The sequence below is a fragment of the Chrysemys picta genome, chromosome 22 (genome assembly GCF_011386835.1).
Source record: "Chrysemys picta bellii isolate R12L10 chromosome 22, ASM1138683v2, whole genome shotgun sequence".
NCBI classification, from domain to species: domain Eukaryota; kingdom Metazoa; phylum Chordata; order Testudines; family Emydidae; genus Chrysemys; species Chrysemys picta.
Genome location: NC_088812.1, coordinates 13,225,550 through 13,243,389, shown reverse-complemented (window position 1 = coordinate 13,243,389; position 17,840 = coordinate 13,225,550). Strand labels below are relative to the sequence as shown.

Genomic DNA, 17,840 nt, shown 5'->3' with positions numbered 1-17,840 from the left:
CCCCGACAGAGTGCGAGATAACGGGGCCGGGGAGCAGACTAACCCCCAGCTCCCTCCTCAGGGAGCCCCCCCCCTCCTGGCCACAGCCAGAATGGGGGTGGGGGCAGAACCGGCAGCAGGTCCTTGGGACCCCCCACCTTGGGGGTGCAGGTCCTGGCAGAGATGGGAGAGTAACATGAAATAGCCCCTGGGTGGGGGAAATATGGGGGGTCCTTTAAAGCAGGGAGCAGCCCCTGGGACTAAGTGGGGGGTCCCCTAGCCCTGTTGGGGGAGGGCAGGGAACAGCTCCTGATGGGGGGGGGGCTCTGGGAAAGAGGAGGGAGGTGCAGGGAACAGCCTCTGCCTGGGGGGGGGGCTCTGGGAAAGAGGAGGGAGGCGCAGGGAACAGACCATGACTGGGGGGGGGGCGCTCTGGGAAAGAGGAGGGAGGTGCAGGGAACAGCCCCTGAGTGGGGGCGCTCTGGGAAAGAGGAGGGAGGTACAGGGAACAGCCCTGCGTGGGGGGGGCTCTGGGAAAGAGGCGCAGGGAACAGCCCCTGCCTGGGGGCGGGGCTCTGGGAAAGAGGAGGGAGGCGCAAGGAACAGCCCCTGCTGGAGCTCCCTGTCCCGCGGTGGGAGGGGGGGAGTCGGGAAGAGCTCCTGGGAAGAGGGCGGTGAGTGACCCTTGCCCCGGAAGCCCTCGCTCGCTCTCCCGGAAGCGCCGCCCCCTCCGCCTCAGTCTCTCTCTTTCCGCCGCCATCTTGAAGCCGGCTCCCCGCACAGTGAGTCCCGCCGCGTCTATCCGCCGCCATCCGCCCCGCGGCGGGCTCGGCCGGGGGTGCTGGGGGTGGGGGCCGCGCGGGGGGGGGGGCGGCCTGTGGGGGAGGAGCCAGGGGGGCCGGGCCCGGGCCCCGCTTTGGAGCAGCCCGGGTCCCAGCTAGCGCCCGGCTGCGAGGCCTCCCTGCCCCGGGGCGGGGGGCTCCCGGGTGGGGGCGGGGGGAGGAGTGACTGGTCCCTGCGGCTCCTGAGTGGGGGGGCGGCAGTGGAAGCCCCTCCCCGGTAGCTGGCGGGTGGGGGTCTCCCCCCTCCTGGGGTAGAAGGTCGCCTGGTTGGGAGGAATTGAGGCGCAGGGGGGGGTATTTTTGAGTGGGGGGGGGGAGTCATTTCCCTTTGCGAATGGGGGGTGTCCATGTCTCCCCCACTCCCATCCTCTTCTGGGGGGGGGTCACGAGTCCCCTGCGGTTAGAATAACGTCGGGACTGTGAGGAGTAGAGCCAGCTCTTACGCCCCCCCCCCCGGGCTTTCAGGGTGGGGGTCTGAGCCTCCCGTGTGAAACCCCCCAAACTGTCTGGAGCCCCCACAACTTCACATCCCAGGTCTGACTCCGCCCTTCATCCTGCCCAGGTAGATAAACCCAGATCCCAAGTGCTGTACTGAAGGTGGGGGGGTTTCTGAGGAGACCTCACAGCCAGAGGTGCTGGCATTAAAGGTCGCGGGGGGGGGGTGCATCTCACAATACAGGATTGTCCCAGTGCCCTTGGCCAAAGCTTCTGGGTCCTGCTATCTCCCTGTCCTTCCTTCATCAGACAGGAAGAGTTTGAGCCTTGATTGCCACCGGCTCACCAAGTGGCCTCTGACAAGTCGCTTCAACTTTCTGCCCCTTAATTTTGCCTCTCGAGTAGAGAAGGACACCCCTCTTTTAAACTCCTGAGTTGTGAGAGCTGACTGAAGTCTGTAAAGAGCTGTTGGCCAGGTCAAAAGTGGGCCAAGAATTATGATCTAGGCTGCTGAGTTTTATAGGAATATAGGGGTTGCCAGTGCATTTCAGACCCAAAGTCCGTCTAGCCCAGTATCCTGTCTCTGACGGTGGCTGGTAGCAGAAACTTCAGAGGAAGGTGCAAGAACCCTACAGCAGGCAGATGAGGGATTATTTGACACACAACCCCCCCCCACACACCACCACCACCACACACACAAAGTGGCATTTTGATCTCTAATAGATTTGGTTTTGTCCTGAAGCACAAGAGTTCATATCATTTCCATTCACTGCATTGGCATTAACTATAACTCTGGATATTCGTGGTACTCATATGAAGTTCCATTTTTAATCTTAAATTCTTGGCCACTATGATGACCATTGCAGATCTGTTGCCTCTGAGGACATACGTAATGAGTTTACTTACTTGCTGGAAATGCTGTGATACAGGGGTTTGGTAATGGAAAAGACCACTTAGTTGCAATTTCATGGTGAAATAAAATGACAACGTCTCTCTTGCTTGTTTCAAAAGTTTTATGAAACTTCCTTATTTGTAGCCACCCAAAAGTGCATCTGTTTGGCTTTCCTGATTGTGGGAGAGACATTAATTGTGAAGGTCATGGGACTTTTTCTCTTAGCTCCTCAAATCCCAAAGAACTGAATCCTTCACTAATGGTGGCATCTGTTTTTTCTTTCTTGCTCTCAGAAATGCCTGGTGAAGCGACAGAAACCGTCCCAGCCACAGAGCAGGACCTGCCACAGCCTCAGGCTGAGACAGGTTAGTGTTGCTTTGCTGTATTATACACCTTCTGAAAGGATCCCAAAACTCATCCAGCCTAAACTTCAAGAACAGGTGAAGCCGGTTTTGTGGGGAGGGAGAACAAGAAGATTTTGACCATTGGTGGCTTTTGGCAGTCTAGTTAAAAACCTTGAAGAAGGAAGGTTGAGCGCTGGTTTCACTTGCTCAAATGGATGAGTTAAGGGGGCTCTTTGAATGGCAATGGTGGTAGCGTGCTTGAAGGGCAGTAAGGGGTCGGTGGGTACGGCTGCCCAGCTGTACAACCAAGGCTTTGGCAGTGTGTGATGTGCAGGAATACTAATTGTAAAACACCAACCTGCTTTCATCTAACTAGCGTTCTGATTTGCTGTGGTTACTAAGTGAAACACAAGTGTGTGGGTCTCTGCTGCTCTAACCCGGTGAAATGCTGGATGTTGGTTTCATTGTTCTTGGTGCCTTTTCTCTTAACCACACATTGTTTGGCTGCCTGCTGTTGTACAAGGCAGAACTGTTTCTCCCACAGCGTCGCCACATGATTGTGTGGGTGTTTCTCACTCAACCAGCTCAAAAGGCGCTTCATGCCAGCAGTGATATCGGTTATTAAATATATGGTAACATTCAGAGTCGGACAAAGCCGTCCCAGTGTAGCCAGCTCTGTGTTACACGGCCTACAGTGGAATTGCAAAAGCATGCTTGGTACGTTCAGTAACATGCTGATTCCCTCCATCAGCAGCTTATGTCACGCATTTGTAACCTACTGTTGGTACGAGTAACACTGGAAGTCCTTATTAGTGAAGCAGATTAGAGAGATTAATTTTTTTTTCAGCTTGTTTTCTTTGGGTCTGTGTATAGTCAATTTCACTCTTTCCCCTGTGTACTCGGTTTCCCATATTGCATGTATAGGTCTCTCCCAAAACAGCAGGGGAGAGAGAAACATTTTAAAGCCATAGAACAATGCAGCTGTAAATCTGCAAAGATTCGCAGGGTGCTAGATTCCTTTTAACTCCCTGAAACTGGCTAGATAACCGATTTTCTCCAATGGAATGACTAAAAGTGGACAGGGGGAGTAACATGATGCCTCGGCCAGAAAGTTACAGCAGGGTTTGGCATTCACCGCGCATTGTGATGCACCACTGATGAATGTGCTGTATGAAGGCCTGACTACTCTTTGGAGGGAGGGAGGAGTTGAACTGAGAGTCGGTACAGCTTAAAAAAAAGGCTACAGAATCCTACTTGCGTTTTGCAGTGTGTATGAATTTAGTAATGATTTTCAAACCCACTGTATGTTGTGCTTCTCAATTGTCTCTCTTGAAGGTTTCCTGGGTGCTGTGATCCAGTTAGCAAATAGTATGGCCTTGTTTGCTACATTTCTGCCTAGAGGGTCGGGGCACAGTGCATGATGTAGGACTGGGCCTGAGGTATGGGGCAGCCACACAGTGCATGACTGGTCAATGGGGTGAATTCTGTCCAAGGGCTGTGTGAGTTTGACTTGGGGCCAACAAGAAAAATTGGGACCATATGGATGATCAAACGCTGCTGGGGGAAAGGTTTTGTGAAGGGAAATAACCTGGAGGGAGGTGGGTGGGGCTAAAGTCCAGTTCTCAGCATGATGGTTAAGTGGTGCTTGTTGGTCATGAGTCAAGTAGGTAGCTCAGTGTGACTAGCAGTATTGGCATGCTGTCATTTTCTTTAAAGGCCTCATTGAGGGGTAGATGCGATTCCTATGGCAGGGTAACTTCTCAGGCACCATTTGTGCCCTTGGGTGAATACAGAGCTGCAGCGTCCCCGGGCATGGTTTTTCTCTGGGTCTCCGAGGATAACTCTCACGTTTTCCCCACTGTTGATTCTTCTCATCTCTTGGGTGTCTTCCCACGCCATGGAGTATATAAAGGTTGGTGGGTCTTGGTAGTAGGTGGTGTGTTCTCAACAGCTGATGCTATTGCAGTAACTCCTCCCCCGGCCCCCGGGGAAGCAAGCTGGCCTCTCACAGGAGTGACACTGGCAGCTGAGCAGACCAGAGCAGTGGGTTCCCAGGCTGAGGCTGTACAGGCCGAGTCTGCTCTGGAGCCGTCAGGTAGGTCTCAAGTTCCTACAGGAGGTAGAGTGGGGGGGCGGGGGGGCGAAGAGTTACCCTGTCTGTAAAATAAAATCGGGCTCTGACTCATCTAGGGCATTAGAAATACCAACTCCGCATTGAGCAGACTCTTCCGAAGCCTGGTGGGGCGTACGATTCCGTGTGTGTGGTTTAATCTCTGAGCTGGTTTCATCGCACCTCTTGCCACCCAGGTGTATCTCTGCGGGAGTTAGATTGGCCCGTGGAAAGAGCGTAACGCGCTGCTGAACTCCCGAGGACCAACAGTGTGGGGCTTCATTGGCCACCCCCGCAGCGCAGTTATTAGGAGCCTTCACCAATTGTTTGTGGCCTCAATAAAATCCACTGCTCCTGGGCTGGCAGGAGATGCCCCTGGAGCACATTGGGGGTGGGGGGGCGTTAGAGCTGGCGGCTGCGTGGCAATCGTGTCTCAGTGATGTCCAGAGTGATCATGTCTGAGGCATCTTGAGTGAATGTGGAAGGATCAACAAGGCCTCATGGAGACTGGAAAGAATTTTTCAGAGGGAAAGTTATGGGGACTGCCGCCTGGTTCATGCTCGGCTCAGCACCTTTCTGAGATTAGCGCCCCTCTGTTAGATTTGGTAGTTCCCCTTTAAGAAACCGATCGGTTTCCCTACTTGGAAGCCGGTAACTTCTGGGGGGCATGTGCTGGGCCTTTCTTCCCCCTTGCTACAGGACTCCCAATTTTAGACTCTACTCTGGGATCTGCCATGTTTTATTGTCGTACATTTCACTAACGCTTGAAACCAACTCCTGCTCGCTTTCCTTGGGGCTGGGAGGAGGCTTTCTTTTGGGGCCTCACCCCACAAGTGGCCACTGGTTGGAGACATATTCCTTGGTGCACTGAGTGCAGAACTGGGCCTAGCTGTCTGGCTCTCAGCAGCTGAGAGATGACAGGTTCTGGTCTCTGACTGGCACTAAACCCGATTTGGGAAAGGCTGAGGGGGTGTGGCTGGCATCTGCCACTGAGTGAGCAGTCAAGTGACCTATGCAAAGCGGCTTTTGTGCACACTCCCTAAATCCGTGGCTGACACATAAACGAGTCAGTCATTCCTACCTGGATCAGGGCTGCAGCTCTCAGAATGTCAGCACCTGGGGTTTCCTATCACCTGGTTCAGGCAAGAGCTTAGAGTTTGGCCTGGCATCTTAGCTAGTGAGGTAGGGCTGAGGGGAGTCTCTTAGCACGAGCAGGGAGGCAGCGTGGTTTATGAGGGTGAGTAGGTTTGCAGCTTCCTGTATGTCTATCCCAGTGACGCAGCCTCTTCCCTCTCTCCCTCTCCACCCCCCCCGAGCAGGAGGGTCAGTGAAAGCCGTAGCCACTTGCTCAGTGCAGCGCTGGGGTTACCTGCATGCTGTATTAGTCAGCACTGCCCTGCTGGGAGAGGACCTGGCCCTCCGGAGTGGGAGCCAGGCGTCAGACTCACAAAAGGCATTTCCCTTCTATTCTCAAGCTGTTCAGGAGAACAATGCGGAGAAGCCCTCTGCATCCCAGACACCTGCAGACCACGCCTCAGGCCTGCTGGGCACAGACCACCTCTTCCCCACCCTCCTGCTCCTCATGAAGCCCCCCTCATTCCTAGCCCCTGGAAGCCGATGCTGGGTTAACTGGTGTAACAGCCCAAGCAGCTCTGCTGTTCCTGTTTAACTATTGGCGTTCTGGGGTTGCAAGCTGCCCCAGGCTGCGTGAGTCACAATGTCTCCAGTGGAACTGTACCTGATGGTGGAATATGAACTGGAGCAGGTCAGCCCTTCTCCTTGCCTGACCCCTCTGCCTGCTGTACTAAACAACATGCCTGCAGCTTTTTGCTAAGCAGTTTGCTGCTCACGGGAACCAGCTCGTTCACATACGCTGCCAAACGCAGCCTCTTCCCCTGCTCTTCCCTACAGACTACGCAGGTTTCTCCCTAGTTCAGTGTTCTGCCACCCTCTTCCAGAGACCTCACTGGGCTCTCTCCCTCAGAGGCTTGGGGGGCATCGAGCGCTCAAGAAAGTAAAGGGCTGATGCCCCTCGCTAGAGTTCTATATCAGATGGGCAGGCGCGGCTTGTTTCTGGTGTGCAGCTGGTCCAGTGCACCTCGCTCCTGACCAGCAGAATCATCAGGACAACGCTGTCCTGGATCCATCTTCCCCACGCTAGCTCGCTTGGGTTGCGGCCCAGCCTGGGTTTGAACTCTGGTCTCCAGAGGTGAAAGGTGAGCGGCACCATTCTTGCGAGACCTGGTTTGTCTTGGAAATGGAGCAGACCCTTCTTGCTTGCAGCAGTTCCCGGTGGGAAGGACTTGTGGGTAATAACCTTTCACTCTTGCTTGTTTAGCTCCTGCTGTCCCTGCCCCTCCTGCCGGTGCTTCTGCAGCGCCCGCAGCCGCTGTTTCTGAGCCTCCTGTTCAAGTGTCAGGTATTCTGAACTCCTGTCCCCCCCGTGCGTCTCATTAACAATGTTTGCTGTGCTGGGTAGTCCATTAACAAAACCGTTTAGCAAAGAGTGCAGAGCTGGAGCCTGGGAGCTAGGACTCCTGGGTTCTTCTCCCATGTCACCGCTGCGTGCCTCAGTTCACTTATGTGTAAAAGAAAACCTGCGTTCCAGGAGCACACGAGGCCTTGAATTGCATGTTTGTAAAGCACCGTGGATGGATGAGGCTAGAGAAGGAGGGAGTGTTTGCTCCTAGGATCTGAGGGCTGCCTTCCTGGGATAAAGAATGCGTGTGAGCGCCTGGTGTGTTGGGACGATGAAACCGCCACTTTCAGGAGCTGTACGGCAACGTGTGATGTTTCCTTCCTGTTCTCAGGCATCCCAAAGGCCAGGGCCTAACCTAACCCTCCTGGCGGTTTGCAGCCAGGCTCCTCTTTAACATGCAGGTGCCCGCGAAGCCCGGCATGGGATCCTGCCCTGTTTGGATCCAGGTGGAGCCCTGCATGCCCGGGCCTGCTGCCTCTGCCGACCACACCTCCATATTAGCTGAGGGAGCCAAGCTTTGAATTGGACTGTGTGAAGCACAGGGGTGTGTAACTTCCCCCATGCTCCCAGAATCCCTTTGGGAGAAGAATTGAATGCTTGTACCAGTCTGCTGGGACAGCATCCTCCACCGAAGCCAGAGCGGGATTTCCAGAGCCAGGCAAACACCGAACCAACCAGACACTGACCGCTCCACCTGGCTTGTCAGGCACTCGTACGGGGCATGTCCTGGGTTTGTGTGTTAAAATACATTGATCCGTCTCCCTGGGGGAGGGGAGGGGAGGTGTCTGTTGTGTGTGGAGAGCTTTTTGAGAGCCCCAAGGGCCATCGCCTGGGGCCGCCCGTCTGCCCAGGTAACTGAACTGCAGCCCACGCGGGGTCGCGCTGGATAACTCACCTTTCTCCCCTTGCTCCCTTGGTTTTCTTTTCTCATTGGTTCACTTTGTTTCTCTCTCTCCATCTCTTCATGCTGCTCCAGCCCCTGCCGCTCACGCTGCCCTGCCCTCCTCTCCGAGTGCCCCCACGGGCTTGGCTGTGTCACTAGAGCAGCCCCCTTCCCCAGCACTAGCTCCCCCTGCAGCCCCTGCCTCCCCACCTGTGGTCCCAGCTCTGATGCCTCCGACCTTTTCCGCTCCCTTAAAGCTCCCAGCTGCAGCTCTTGGCATCCCAGTGCCCAGCCCCCCTCCCGCTATCCCCCCTGCAGCCCCAGCCGATTCGGTCACTCCAGGCTCTCCTCCTGCGAGCCCAGCACTGGCATCTCCCTCTGTTACCCCAAGCTCTCCCCTGGCCCCTCCTGCCCCCCTGGCAGCACCAGCCTCTCCTAGATGCCCAGTTTTGACAGCTCCTGTTTTTCCCCTGACCCCCCTTGTTCCTCCTGTGGCCCCTGTTCTGGTGGCTCCTGCGGCCCCCGGCCCTCTTGCGCCTCCTGCAATCTCAGCTACGTCCCCTGCGGCTGCTGCCCCTGCCCCCCTCACCCCTCTGGCTCCTGTTTCTCCCCCTGTGACATCAGCTCTGGCTGCTGCCAACCCCGTGGCCCAACCTACTTCCCCAGCCCCTCTTGTTCCTCCTGTAGTCACTGCTGCTCCCCCAGCCCCTCTCACATGCCCTGGGGCCTCAGCATCTCCGGTGGTCTGTGCTGCTGCCCCTCTGGCCCCAACCTCTTGCCCAGCTTTTCCTGTGGTTCCTGCCCCAGCCCCCTTCACGCCCTCTGAGACCTCTGCCTCTCCCCCAGCCCCTCTCCCTCCCCCAAAGACCCCAGCCTCTCCTACAGCTCCTGCCCCAGGCCCCTCCACACACCCCGAGACCCCTGCCTCTCCCCCAACCCCCCTTCCTCCCCCAAAGACCCCAGACTCTCCTACAGGCCCCTCCGCGACCCCTGCCTCTCCCCCAGCCCCTCTCCCTCCCCCAAAGACCCCAGCCGCTCCTACAGGTCCTGTCCCAGCCCCCTCCATGCCCCCCGAGATCTCTGCCTCTCCCCCAGCCCCTCTCCCTCCCCCAAAGACCCCAGCCGCTCCTACAGGTCCTGTCCCAGCCCCCTCCCCACACCCCGAGACCCCTGCCTCTCCTACAGGCCCCTCCACGACCTCTGCCTCTCCCCCAGCCCCTCTCCCTCCCCCAAAGACCCCAGCCGCTCCTACAGGTCCTGTCCCAGCCCCCTCCCCACACCCCGAGACCCCTGCCTCTCCTACAGGCCCCTCCACGACCTCTGCCTCTCCCCCAGCCCCTCTCCCTCCCCCAAAGACCCCAGCCTCTCCTACAGCTCCTGCCCCAGGCCCCTCCATGCCCCCCGAGACCACTGCCTCTCCCTCAACCCCCCTCCCTCCCCCAAAGACCCCAGCCTCTCCTACAGCTCATGTCCAAGCCCCCTCCACTCCCTCTGAGACCCCTGCCTCTCTACCAAAGCCCCCAGCCTCTCCTGTGGGTCCTGCCTCTGCCCCAGCCTTCTCCATGCCCTCTGAGACCCCTCCCTCTCCCCCATCCCCTCTCCCTTCTGCTATGGCCTCAGCTTCTACTGCTCCTCCTGCCTCTGCCCCAACCCCCTCCACTTCCCCCCAAGCCCCTGCTCCTCCACCAAAGGCCCCAGCCTCCCTTGTGGGTCCTGCTCCTGCCTCAGCCCCCTGCATTCCCCCTGTGATCCCTGCCTCTGCCCCAACCCCTCTCCCTCCCCCAAAGGCCCCAGCCTCTATTGCTGCTCCTGCCCCAGCCCCCTGCACTCCCCCTGTGACCCCAGTCTCTTCCCCTATGGCTCCTACCCCAGCCCCTCTCCATCCCTTGGTGGCTCCTGTTTCTCTCAGTGTGACACCAGCTCTGGTGGCTCCTGCATCTCCACCAGCTCCTGTCACCCCCCCTGAGGCTGCAGTTTCTCCTGTGACCCCTGTTTCTCCCCCTGTGGCCCCAGCCTCTCCCTCTTCCCCAGTTCCGGTGACCCCTGGCTCTCCCCCTGTCCAAAAGGCAGTAACTGAGGCTGCTGCCCCTGGCTGTGCTCCCGACTCCTCCCCTGAGCTGCTCCTTGCTCCCCAGAAACCAGCTTCCTCGTCAGTTGCTTCCACTGACCTCCCTGCCACTCCCCTTACTCCAGCGAGTAGCCGAGCCCCTGTGCCTCTGCCCACTTCCCCCCCTGAAGAACTAACCCCCCACCCTGGGCTTCCTAAACCATCCCCGCCTTCCTCCTCACCTGGTCCTGCGCCCAAAGCACCAGCTAGTCCCCCCGCCCCCGTCTGTGCTGCTACCATCGATGACGACGAGCTGCCGCCTCTCATCCCTCCCGAGGGGCCTGCCGGGGAACTGCCTTTGCAGCCGATCCTGGTGGATCTCTCCTCTCCCAGACCCGCTGTGGCCCCTGCTGAGGCCCCAGCTCCTCTTCCTCCAGCCAAGCAACCCGTGCTGAAGAATGACAAGGGTATTTGCGGCCTCGGTTTGCTGTGTGCATGGAGTGTCAGCGGCTGCCCACCGAGTACTAACCTCCTAGAGACTGTCGGGCCTCGATTTCCCACACACACACATACACGCACTTCTGCTTGGTTTGTTAGCCTAGAAACGTAGCATTTAGAAGTGATGTGCCATGCTATGTAGTGAAGCCAGAATAACCCCGCGTTGAGCCCTGAGCTGCCTGGTGAGCGCTGCCCTGGATCCTGGCTGGGGTACGGGGCGTCCCAGTGCCAGGCAGGCCATAGCCCACTGCCTGCTCTTGTGTTGGGCACCAGCTTCTGCAGTTTGCTCGAGTGGAGGTCACGTCACTAACGGAGGGGTCAGGGGGACGCGCTGAGCATGGGGCTGGCTTGTGGGGGGATGGTTTGAACTCTGTTGCGTCTGGACCAGCGTCACCAGAATTGCGTAGGGCTTGAAAGGCCAGTCGGAGCCTCCCACTTGGATGTTTCTCCAACGCCTGCAGTGTATTTAATCCATTCCTCTCCGAATTCTCTGTTTCTCTGCAACCTGGTGGGGATCTAGGTTAGCTCAAAGATCGCCAGAGGACCCAGGGTTAATCGTGGTCACTTTGGGCTGCCTGTGTTGGGCAGATGCTCACAGTTCTGCTTGGATTTAGCATCCCGGCTGGTTCACCTGTGGTTATCCTTTTACTTCCCTGGAAGCAAGTTTAGTGTTAAAATGTGTCTCCGTGGCCTGTGATAGTTCTTCGTGTGTGTGCTGGTCAGTTGACCTATCTGCGCTCACTTCTGGGCCACGGGAGTGTTGCTGTATGTCACTGGTGGTGGTGGCCTGCCCTATGCACACCCTAACCAAGCTGCACACAGCATTTAGTGCAGGGCCCGAGGGTCAGGGTGTGGGTGGTTGGTGGGTCTGTCTAGTTACCAAGCCTTCTGTCCATTCCCAGTGAGACTGGGGCACGTGGAAATCACAAATGGGGCAGGGTTTGTGCCCAGCTGCTCTTCCTTTCTGAACTGGTTGTAGCACAGGAGAGGAGGGTTCTGACTCACCCCACCCGGTCTGCGCTGGGGGTCGAGTGTGACACAGGCAGATTCTGCTTCTTCACTTCTGTGCTGCCATGCACGTTTCGTTCTCCAACACGTCCCGGCTTGCAAGCTAGCGACGCCCACTGCAGCGGAGACTTGCATGGACTGCCAGCGGTCCTCCGAGTCTTACCAGAACCCGGGTGGCTTCTGGGCAGTGGCCCAGATACGCAGCCAGAGATGCTGCTTTCTGCGAAGGGCTCTTGGTTTAATTGGTGTCGTACCATCCCCTTTAGTAGAGCCGTGCGTGGGCCTGGCTTTGTGCGAACAGCTCAAGGGGAATCGTAGCCAGTTTCCCTGCTCTAGGCCTGAGCTCCTCCAATCCCCCACTTTGCTGTCATTTAAACAGACTGAAGAGGCATTAACAAAGCGTCAGATTTTGTCTCCTCCCACCCCAGCTGGGTCCCTGGTGATGTGAGTTCTGCTGTGCTGACTCGCTCACCTGGTGTTGTCGAACCTGCCTTTACACTTGCTTATCGCCTGCTCCTGCCTATCACATGCTTCGCTGCTGATGACTGTAGAGGTTCGGGCTTGGAGCTGGATTCTCCCCAGAGCCGAGGACTTGTGACTCCCGCTGGTTTTAAAGGAGATGGGGGGTGCCCAGTGCCCTCGCTCAGCCCTCTAATTAGGTGCAGATACTTCCCCACTTTGCCTAGGGGAGTACCTTAAACTCCTTCCTGTTTCTCAGCTTCTAGACGGGACAGAATACCAACCATCCGCCCCTCGTCCTCTAATTCACCCTCCCTTCCCTATCCAAAATCCAGTGGCAGCTGTGTCGGCAGGGTCTGTAAACCTGTGGCCTCATAGATACCAGGTTCTGATCCGCTCCAGTCTAGTTGTTGGAGAGAGCAAGAGGGGAAGGAGCAGGCGGTCATGCAGGCTGGCCCCAGCCCGTCTGACTTCTAGGCCTCTGTCTGCTGCTGCACAAGGTTTCCCCCACCGTTTCAGAGCACTGGATTTCCAAAGCGGTTGGTGCTACTAGTCTGTGTTGTCCTGCTTGGATGTGCCTGTTCCTTCATTACCCAGGAGGGATCGGAGAGGGGAGAACTGCTCCTCTGTCAGGTCTTACATACGTTTATTGGCTTGAAGTTCATTTCGGTATGAACTGGGGTGATGGAGCAGTGTCAGCCTTTGGTATAACGAGACCCTAAACAACCCCGTGGCAAAGGCTCTGCCAGAACAGGGCAGCTTCCTTGGCTCGGTCTGTTTCCTCCAGACTTGCCTGCTACTTCCCACAGGGGCCCACGCTGGAAAATGTGATGCAAGTTTGTTTCCATAGGGTCCGGCACAGAATCCGACAGTGACGAATCGGTGCCAGAACTCGAAGAACAAGACTCGACACAGGCCACCACGCAGCAGGCACAGGTGAGGGGTCCGCTCCCTGCAGCCGAGCGTGTGCGGTGGGGGTGAGTCGCAGGATCCCTGGCTTCTGGAAGTGAGCGAGGCCCTTTCGGCTTTGCGCTGTGTAGGGCCGTGATCTGTGAATTGACTGAGCCCAAGCAGTCACTCGAGGCGGACGTGAACATGCGTCTCTCACTGTGCTCACAGATTAGGGGGAAATCCCCCTTCTTTAATCCCTCCCCGTCCCTGCTAGCTCACACCGCTGTGAATGCTGGCCACTGGAGAGTCAAGCCTGCACGCGGAGCAGTTCTGTTCCTCCCTCCCCCATACAGGGAGCTGGCCGTGCTGCTCTCAGTGCATGTGGCGCCGGCTGTGTCCTGAACTAAGCTCCCCGGTTTCTGAGAGAGACCATCTCAGCTGCTCCCCCTGCTGTTGGTTCCTTGGGCCTCTTCCCCAGGATTTCCTAAGGTCCCGCTTGTTTTCTGCCCCTGTAGCTTGCAGCAGCAGCTGAAATCGATGAAGAACCAGTTAGCAAAGCAAAACAGAGCCGGAGTGAAAAGAAAGCACGAAAGGTAAGAGAAGATGGCAGTGGGCCCCGTTCCTCGCCCTCCCTTAGGGTGTCAGCCCAACCTGCTGGGAAGAGGAGTGGCTCTGGCAAGATCTCAGTGTGCACTGGGGCTTATATCCACTTCGGTTTAGCCCTGTCTTGCCCAGCGTGGTGCTGCTTGTGTAGTGCAAGGCCTCCTGTGCTGGCAAGGCTGGCATGGAACTGAGGGGCACTTGTGTGACGCCTTTCTCATCCAATGACCTCAGAGGCCAGCCCTGGCGACCCCCAGCTGAAGAGGTGCCCCCGTTCCAGAGGAGAAATGGAAACAGAGAGAGGTGACCTCAGGTCACCCAGCAAGGCGGTGGCAGAGCTGGGAGTGAACGCTGCCTCCAGGTTCTCTCCATTCTGCCTCTGTCTACAGGGCTTTGAAGGCTTCTTGGCCGCAGAAGTGTCGGAGGTTTCTTTGTGGGATCCCGATGTCCGGAGCCGATGAGTTAGTTACATCCTGGCCTAGACTGTCTCAATGAGCTATTTCTCTTCCTTTCTCCTTTGCTTTTAAGGCAATGTCCAAACTGGGCCTTCGCCAGGTCACAGGTGTAACCCGAGTCACCATCCGGAAATCCAAGAACATCCTCTTCGTCATCACGAAGCCAGACGTGTACAAAAGCCCCGCATCAGACACCTACATCGTCTTCGGCGAGGCAAAGGTGAGCTGACCCCGCTCGTGACGGGCGGGGGAACATCTGACCCCTCTTTCAATCTGTGTTCACAGCAGCCAGACCTCAGGGATTGCAGTTCGTGGCGTCTCGCTTCAGACAGAAGTGTGCCTAGATGAGTTTCCCTGCTGCTGTGTGTGTGTGTGTGTGTGTGTGTGTGTGTGTGTGGTGGGATGTGGGTGGGCTTTGAACCCTCTCTGCGGGCTGGTTTTCTCATCTCCATTGTGCTTGCACTGTGGCTGGGGCTGACTCGAAAGGCCTTGGATGTCTGAACCTCCATTCTGAAGTCCTGGCTTCTCTTTGGGTTCAGTTTCAAATTGCAGCCTGTTCGCCAGCATCTCACTGTGCTCTGTGCTTCTCCCAACCCCCAGATCGAAGATCTGTCCCAGCAGGCACAGCTGGCAGCTGCCGAGAAATTCAAAGTGCAAGGAGAAGCCGTCTCAAACATTCAGGAAAACACACAGACTCCCACCGTGCAGGAGGAGAGCGAAGAGGAGGAGGTATGTGGCCTCCGGGGCCCAGTCATGTTTGTGGTCTGAAACAGAAGCCCGCCGCCAGTGCAGTTCAGATGAAAGGACCCACTGTATTAATGTGCACGTGTGGTTAATGGAACGTGCTAGCTGCCCACCCTAGTGTCTCCACCTGGCAGGTGTCCAGGACCCCTGTGTGAAGCAAGTCGGGGGTGGGTTTCCAGCCCGTTTCCTAGGGGGACGCCTCACCCAAACCATCATACCGACTGGTCCTCTCTTTGGGAAGCCCGGCAGAGGGCAGGCCCCGGACGTTTACTATCCTTCCCCGCTCCGGAGCAGGCACTTCTCACCGGCACTGATTATTACCGTTACTGGGCTCCTGTTGCTGTATGGATTGTGATCTCTCCCCGTTGCACTCACCTTCGCGGCATCGGAGCCCATTTGCCCCTATAACATGTGCTGGATACGCTGAGATGTGGTGCCTGGGGATTCCCTGTCCCTTCCTCCGCCTCCCTGCCCTAATCGCCCTAAGCGCTGGCCATCCCAGAATCCCCTACTGCGACGCTGCTTGCACCTTCCTTTCGAAGCAGCTGGTGCTGGCCACTGTCAGGAGACAGGATAACAGGCCACATTGGGTCTTATCCAGCCTGGTCATTCCTGTGCGTCCATGAAGCAGGCATTTCCCCAATCCGCAAGCAATGAAATCAGATCATGACTGCTGCTACTGCTTGGGTTGAATTGTGGCTACCCCCAGTGGGACGGGGCCATCGGTACCTGCACGGTACAGAGAGGTCCTTGCCGCCAGCTGGGAGACAGTCCTGGTCTTTTCTCGCTTAGGTTGACGAGACCGGCGTTGAGGTGAAGGACATCGAGCTGGTCATGTCCCAGGCGAACGTGTCCCGGGCGAAGGCTGTCCGGGCCCTGAAGAACAACAGTAACGATATTGTAAATGCTATTATGGTGAGTGGCCCCCAAAGCCAAGTTCCCAGCCAGTCGAGCAAACCCAAAACTTGGGGAGTAGACGTTACAGTTTGGAGTGAATCCTCCCTGGATGGGGAGAACAGGGCACGCTCATTTCACTGCTGATGGGTGTGAGGAGCGTACTGATAAGTTACCATGAGGGCATATCCCTACTTACCCCCTCCTCTCTTCGTGTCTCAACTCGCCTGTTCTGCATCATCCTGGCAGTTTTCATTGTCTGCACCAACGTCGCCGTTGGGAATGGGGGGAAATAACAGATCCGATGGTACAAAATCCGCTTGGATCTGTGTTGTGATGTAAATAATTATGGGGGGGGGGGGGTAGGTGCCCCCCTGCCTTTGTCCTCCCTGCCCCCCACGTGTATCCAAGCAGGATATCGCACAGCTCTCTGCCCTCAGAGCAGCCATAACAGCCTTCCCCAAGGCTGCTTGGCCCTGCTTGGTAGATAAACGCCGTTCTGTTGCTTCTACATCAGCCTGCTGGAGCGGGGGTGGCGTGCAGAGCTTAGTGAAGGCTCCGGGGAATTTCAGATCTGCCCCCAGCGATAGTTTCTAACCTTTCTCTCTCTCTCTCTCTCTCTCTCTCTCTCCAGGAATTGACGATGTAGCCATCAGAAGGGAGGAACCTTTTGGTTTTTCAGAGAAGAGTAAAATGCAGCTAAATTTAACATTTGTACTATTTCTATCGATAAATAAAAGTTGTGGCTTATTGTCGGTGAAATCTTTTATTTTTTGTTTTGCTTTTTGTTTGCCCTGAGGTCACAAGGAGGTGTAACCGCTGATCGCAGAGAAGATCCCGGGCCTGACATTCTCTCTCCTTTGCTGTTCCTGGGGAAGCACACCTGCTAATTCTAGTTTTTCCTTGCTCCGTGGGAAGGTCCACCCGTCTGTAGGGGGCAGCAAAGGGCTCAGACTCTAGGACATGAATGTTCCTTCGCGAGTGTGGAACACTGAGTTTATGGACACCCACTGGCTAAAATTCAGTCGCAAATTCTAATGTTCAGAGGTTAGAAAATCTCTGAGGGGCCTCATCCCCCCCAAGGGTGGTGCAAGGTTGCTCCCTTTAGAGTTCTCAAGTGTCTAGTCCGCTCCAGGTTTTAATGACTCCGGTGTTACCAACATGAAAGGGATCTGGGGGTCATAGTGGACCACAAGCTAAATATGAGTCAACAGTGAAACACTGTTGCAAAAAAAGCAAACATCATTCTGGGATGTCGTAGCAGACACGAGAAGTAATTCTTCCACTCTACTCCGCGCTGATTAGGACTCAGCTGGGAGTATTGTGTCCAATTCTGGGCGCCACATTTCAGGAAAGATGTGGAGAAACTGGAGAGAGTCCAGAGAAGAGCAACAAAAATGATTTAAGGGTCTAGAAAACATGACCCATGAGGGAAGATTTAAAAAATTGGGTTTGTTTAGTCTGGAAGAGACTGAGAAGGGACATAACAGTTTTCAAGTACATAAAAGGTGGTTACGAGGAGGGAGAAGAATTGTTCTTCTTAACCTCTGAGGCTAGGACAAGAAGCAATGGGCTTAAATTGCAGCAAGGGAGGTTTAGGTTGGACATTAGGAAAAACTGCCTGACTGTCAGGGTGGTTAAACCCTGGAATAAATTGCCAAGGGAGGTTGTGGAATCTCCATCATTGGAGATTTTTAAGAGCAAGTTAGACAAACATCTGTCGGGGTGGGCTAGATAATACTTAGTCCTGCCTTGAGTGCAGGGGACTGGACGAGATGACCTCTCGAGGTCCCTTACAGTCCTATGAGTCTGTGAACATAATGGTGAGATTGGCCTAAAAATCATAACCTCTTTACAAAAAGAAACGTCATGTTCTTTTGATCTGCCTTCTGGTTTCTGAGGCTTTAGGTTACACTCGCTTCATGTGTCTAAGCTTTTCTCTGCTAGCATGAAGGCTAGGAACTTTTTTTTTTTAAAGGAAAGAATCATCCCTGGCTCTCTAGTGATTCTCGTTTACAGAGGTATGATTACCCCCATTTTATAGATGAGCAAACTGAGGCACAGAGAGGAAAGTGCCTTGCCTGAGGTCGCCCAGCAGGCCACTGACAGAGCCAGGTCTCCTGAGGCCCGGTCCAGTGACCTCTCTTGGGCTACAGCATTTATTTGTTGTATGGCGCTAGGTACTGTACAAAAACAGAAGAAAAAGATCGTGCAATCTCTTGATTTCAGCACTTGGAGCTTTTGGAAATAACCCCAAAATCACAAGAGTTGGCAACTCTG

General features: G+C 55.8%; 1 protein-coding gene across 8 annotated transcripts; it reads left to right on the top strand.

Annotated features, from left to right (window-relative positions):
• The first annotated feature begins 610 nt into the window (after positions 1–610).
• On the top strand, positions 611–16,322 carry NACA (nascent polypeptide associated complex subunit alpha). 8 transcript variants are annotated; one of them, XM_065575954.1, is made up of 11 exons: positions 611–761; positions 2,442–2,513; positions 4,459–4,587; positions 6,941–7,021; positions 8,058–10,478; positions 12,827–12,912; positions 13,383–13,460; positions 13,996–14,142; positions 14,523–14,651; positions 15,459–15,581; positions 16,195–16,322. In XM_065575954.1, the coding sequence occupies exons 2-11, from the start codon at positions 2,444–2,446 to the stop codon at positions 16,207–16,209; spliced, it is 3,279 nt and encodes a 1,092-aa protein (XP_065432026.1). In that variant the 5' UTR covers positions 611–761; positions 2,442–2,443; the 3' UTR covers positions 16,210–16,322. The 8 variants fall into 8 exon arrangements, with proteins under 8 accessions (XP_065432026.1, XP_065432027.1, XP_065432029.1 ...); XM_065575955.1 differs by lacking the exon at positions 4,459–4,587; XM_065575957.1 differs by lacking the exon at positions 8,058–10,478 and having other exon boundaries at positions 633–761.
• Positions 16,323–17,840: the final 1,518 nt, after the last annotated feature.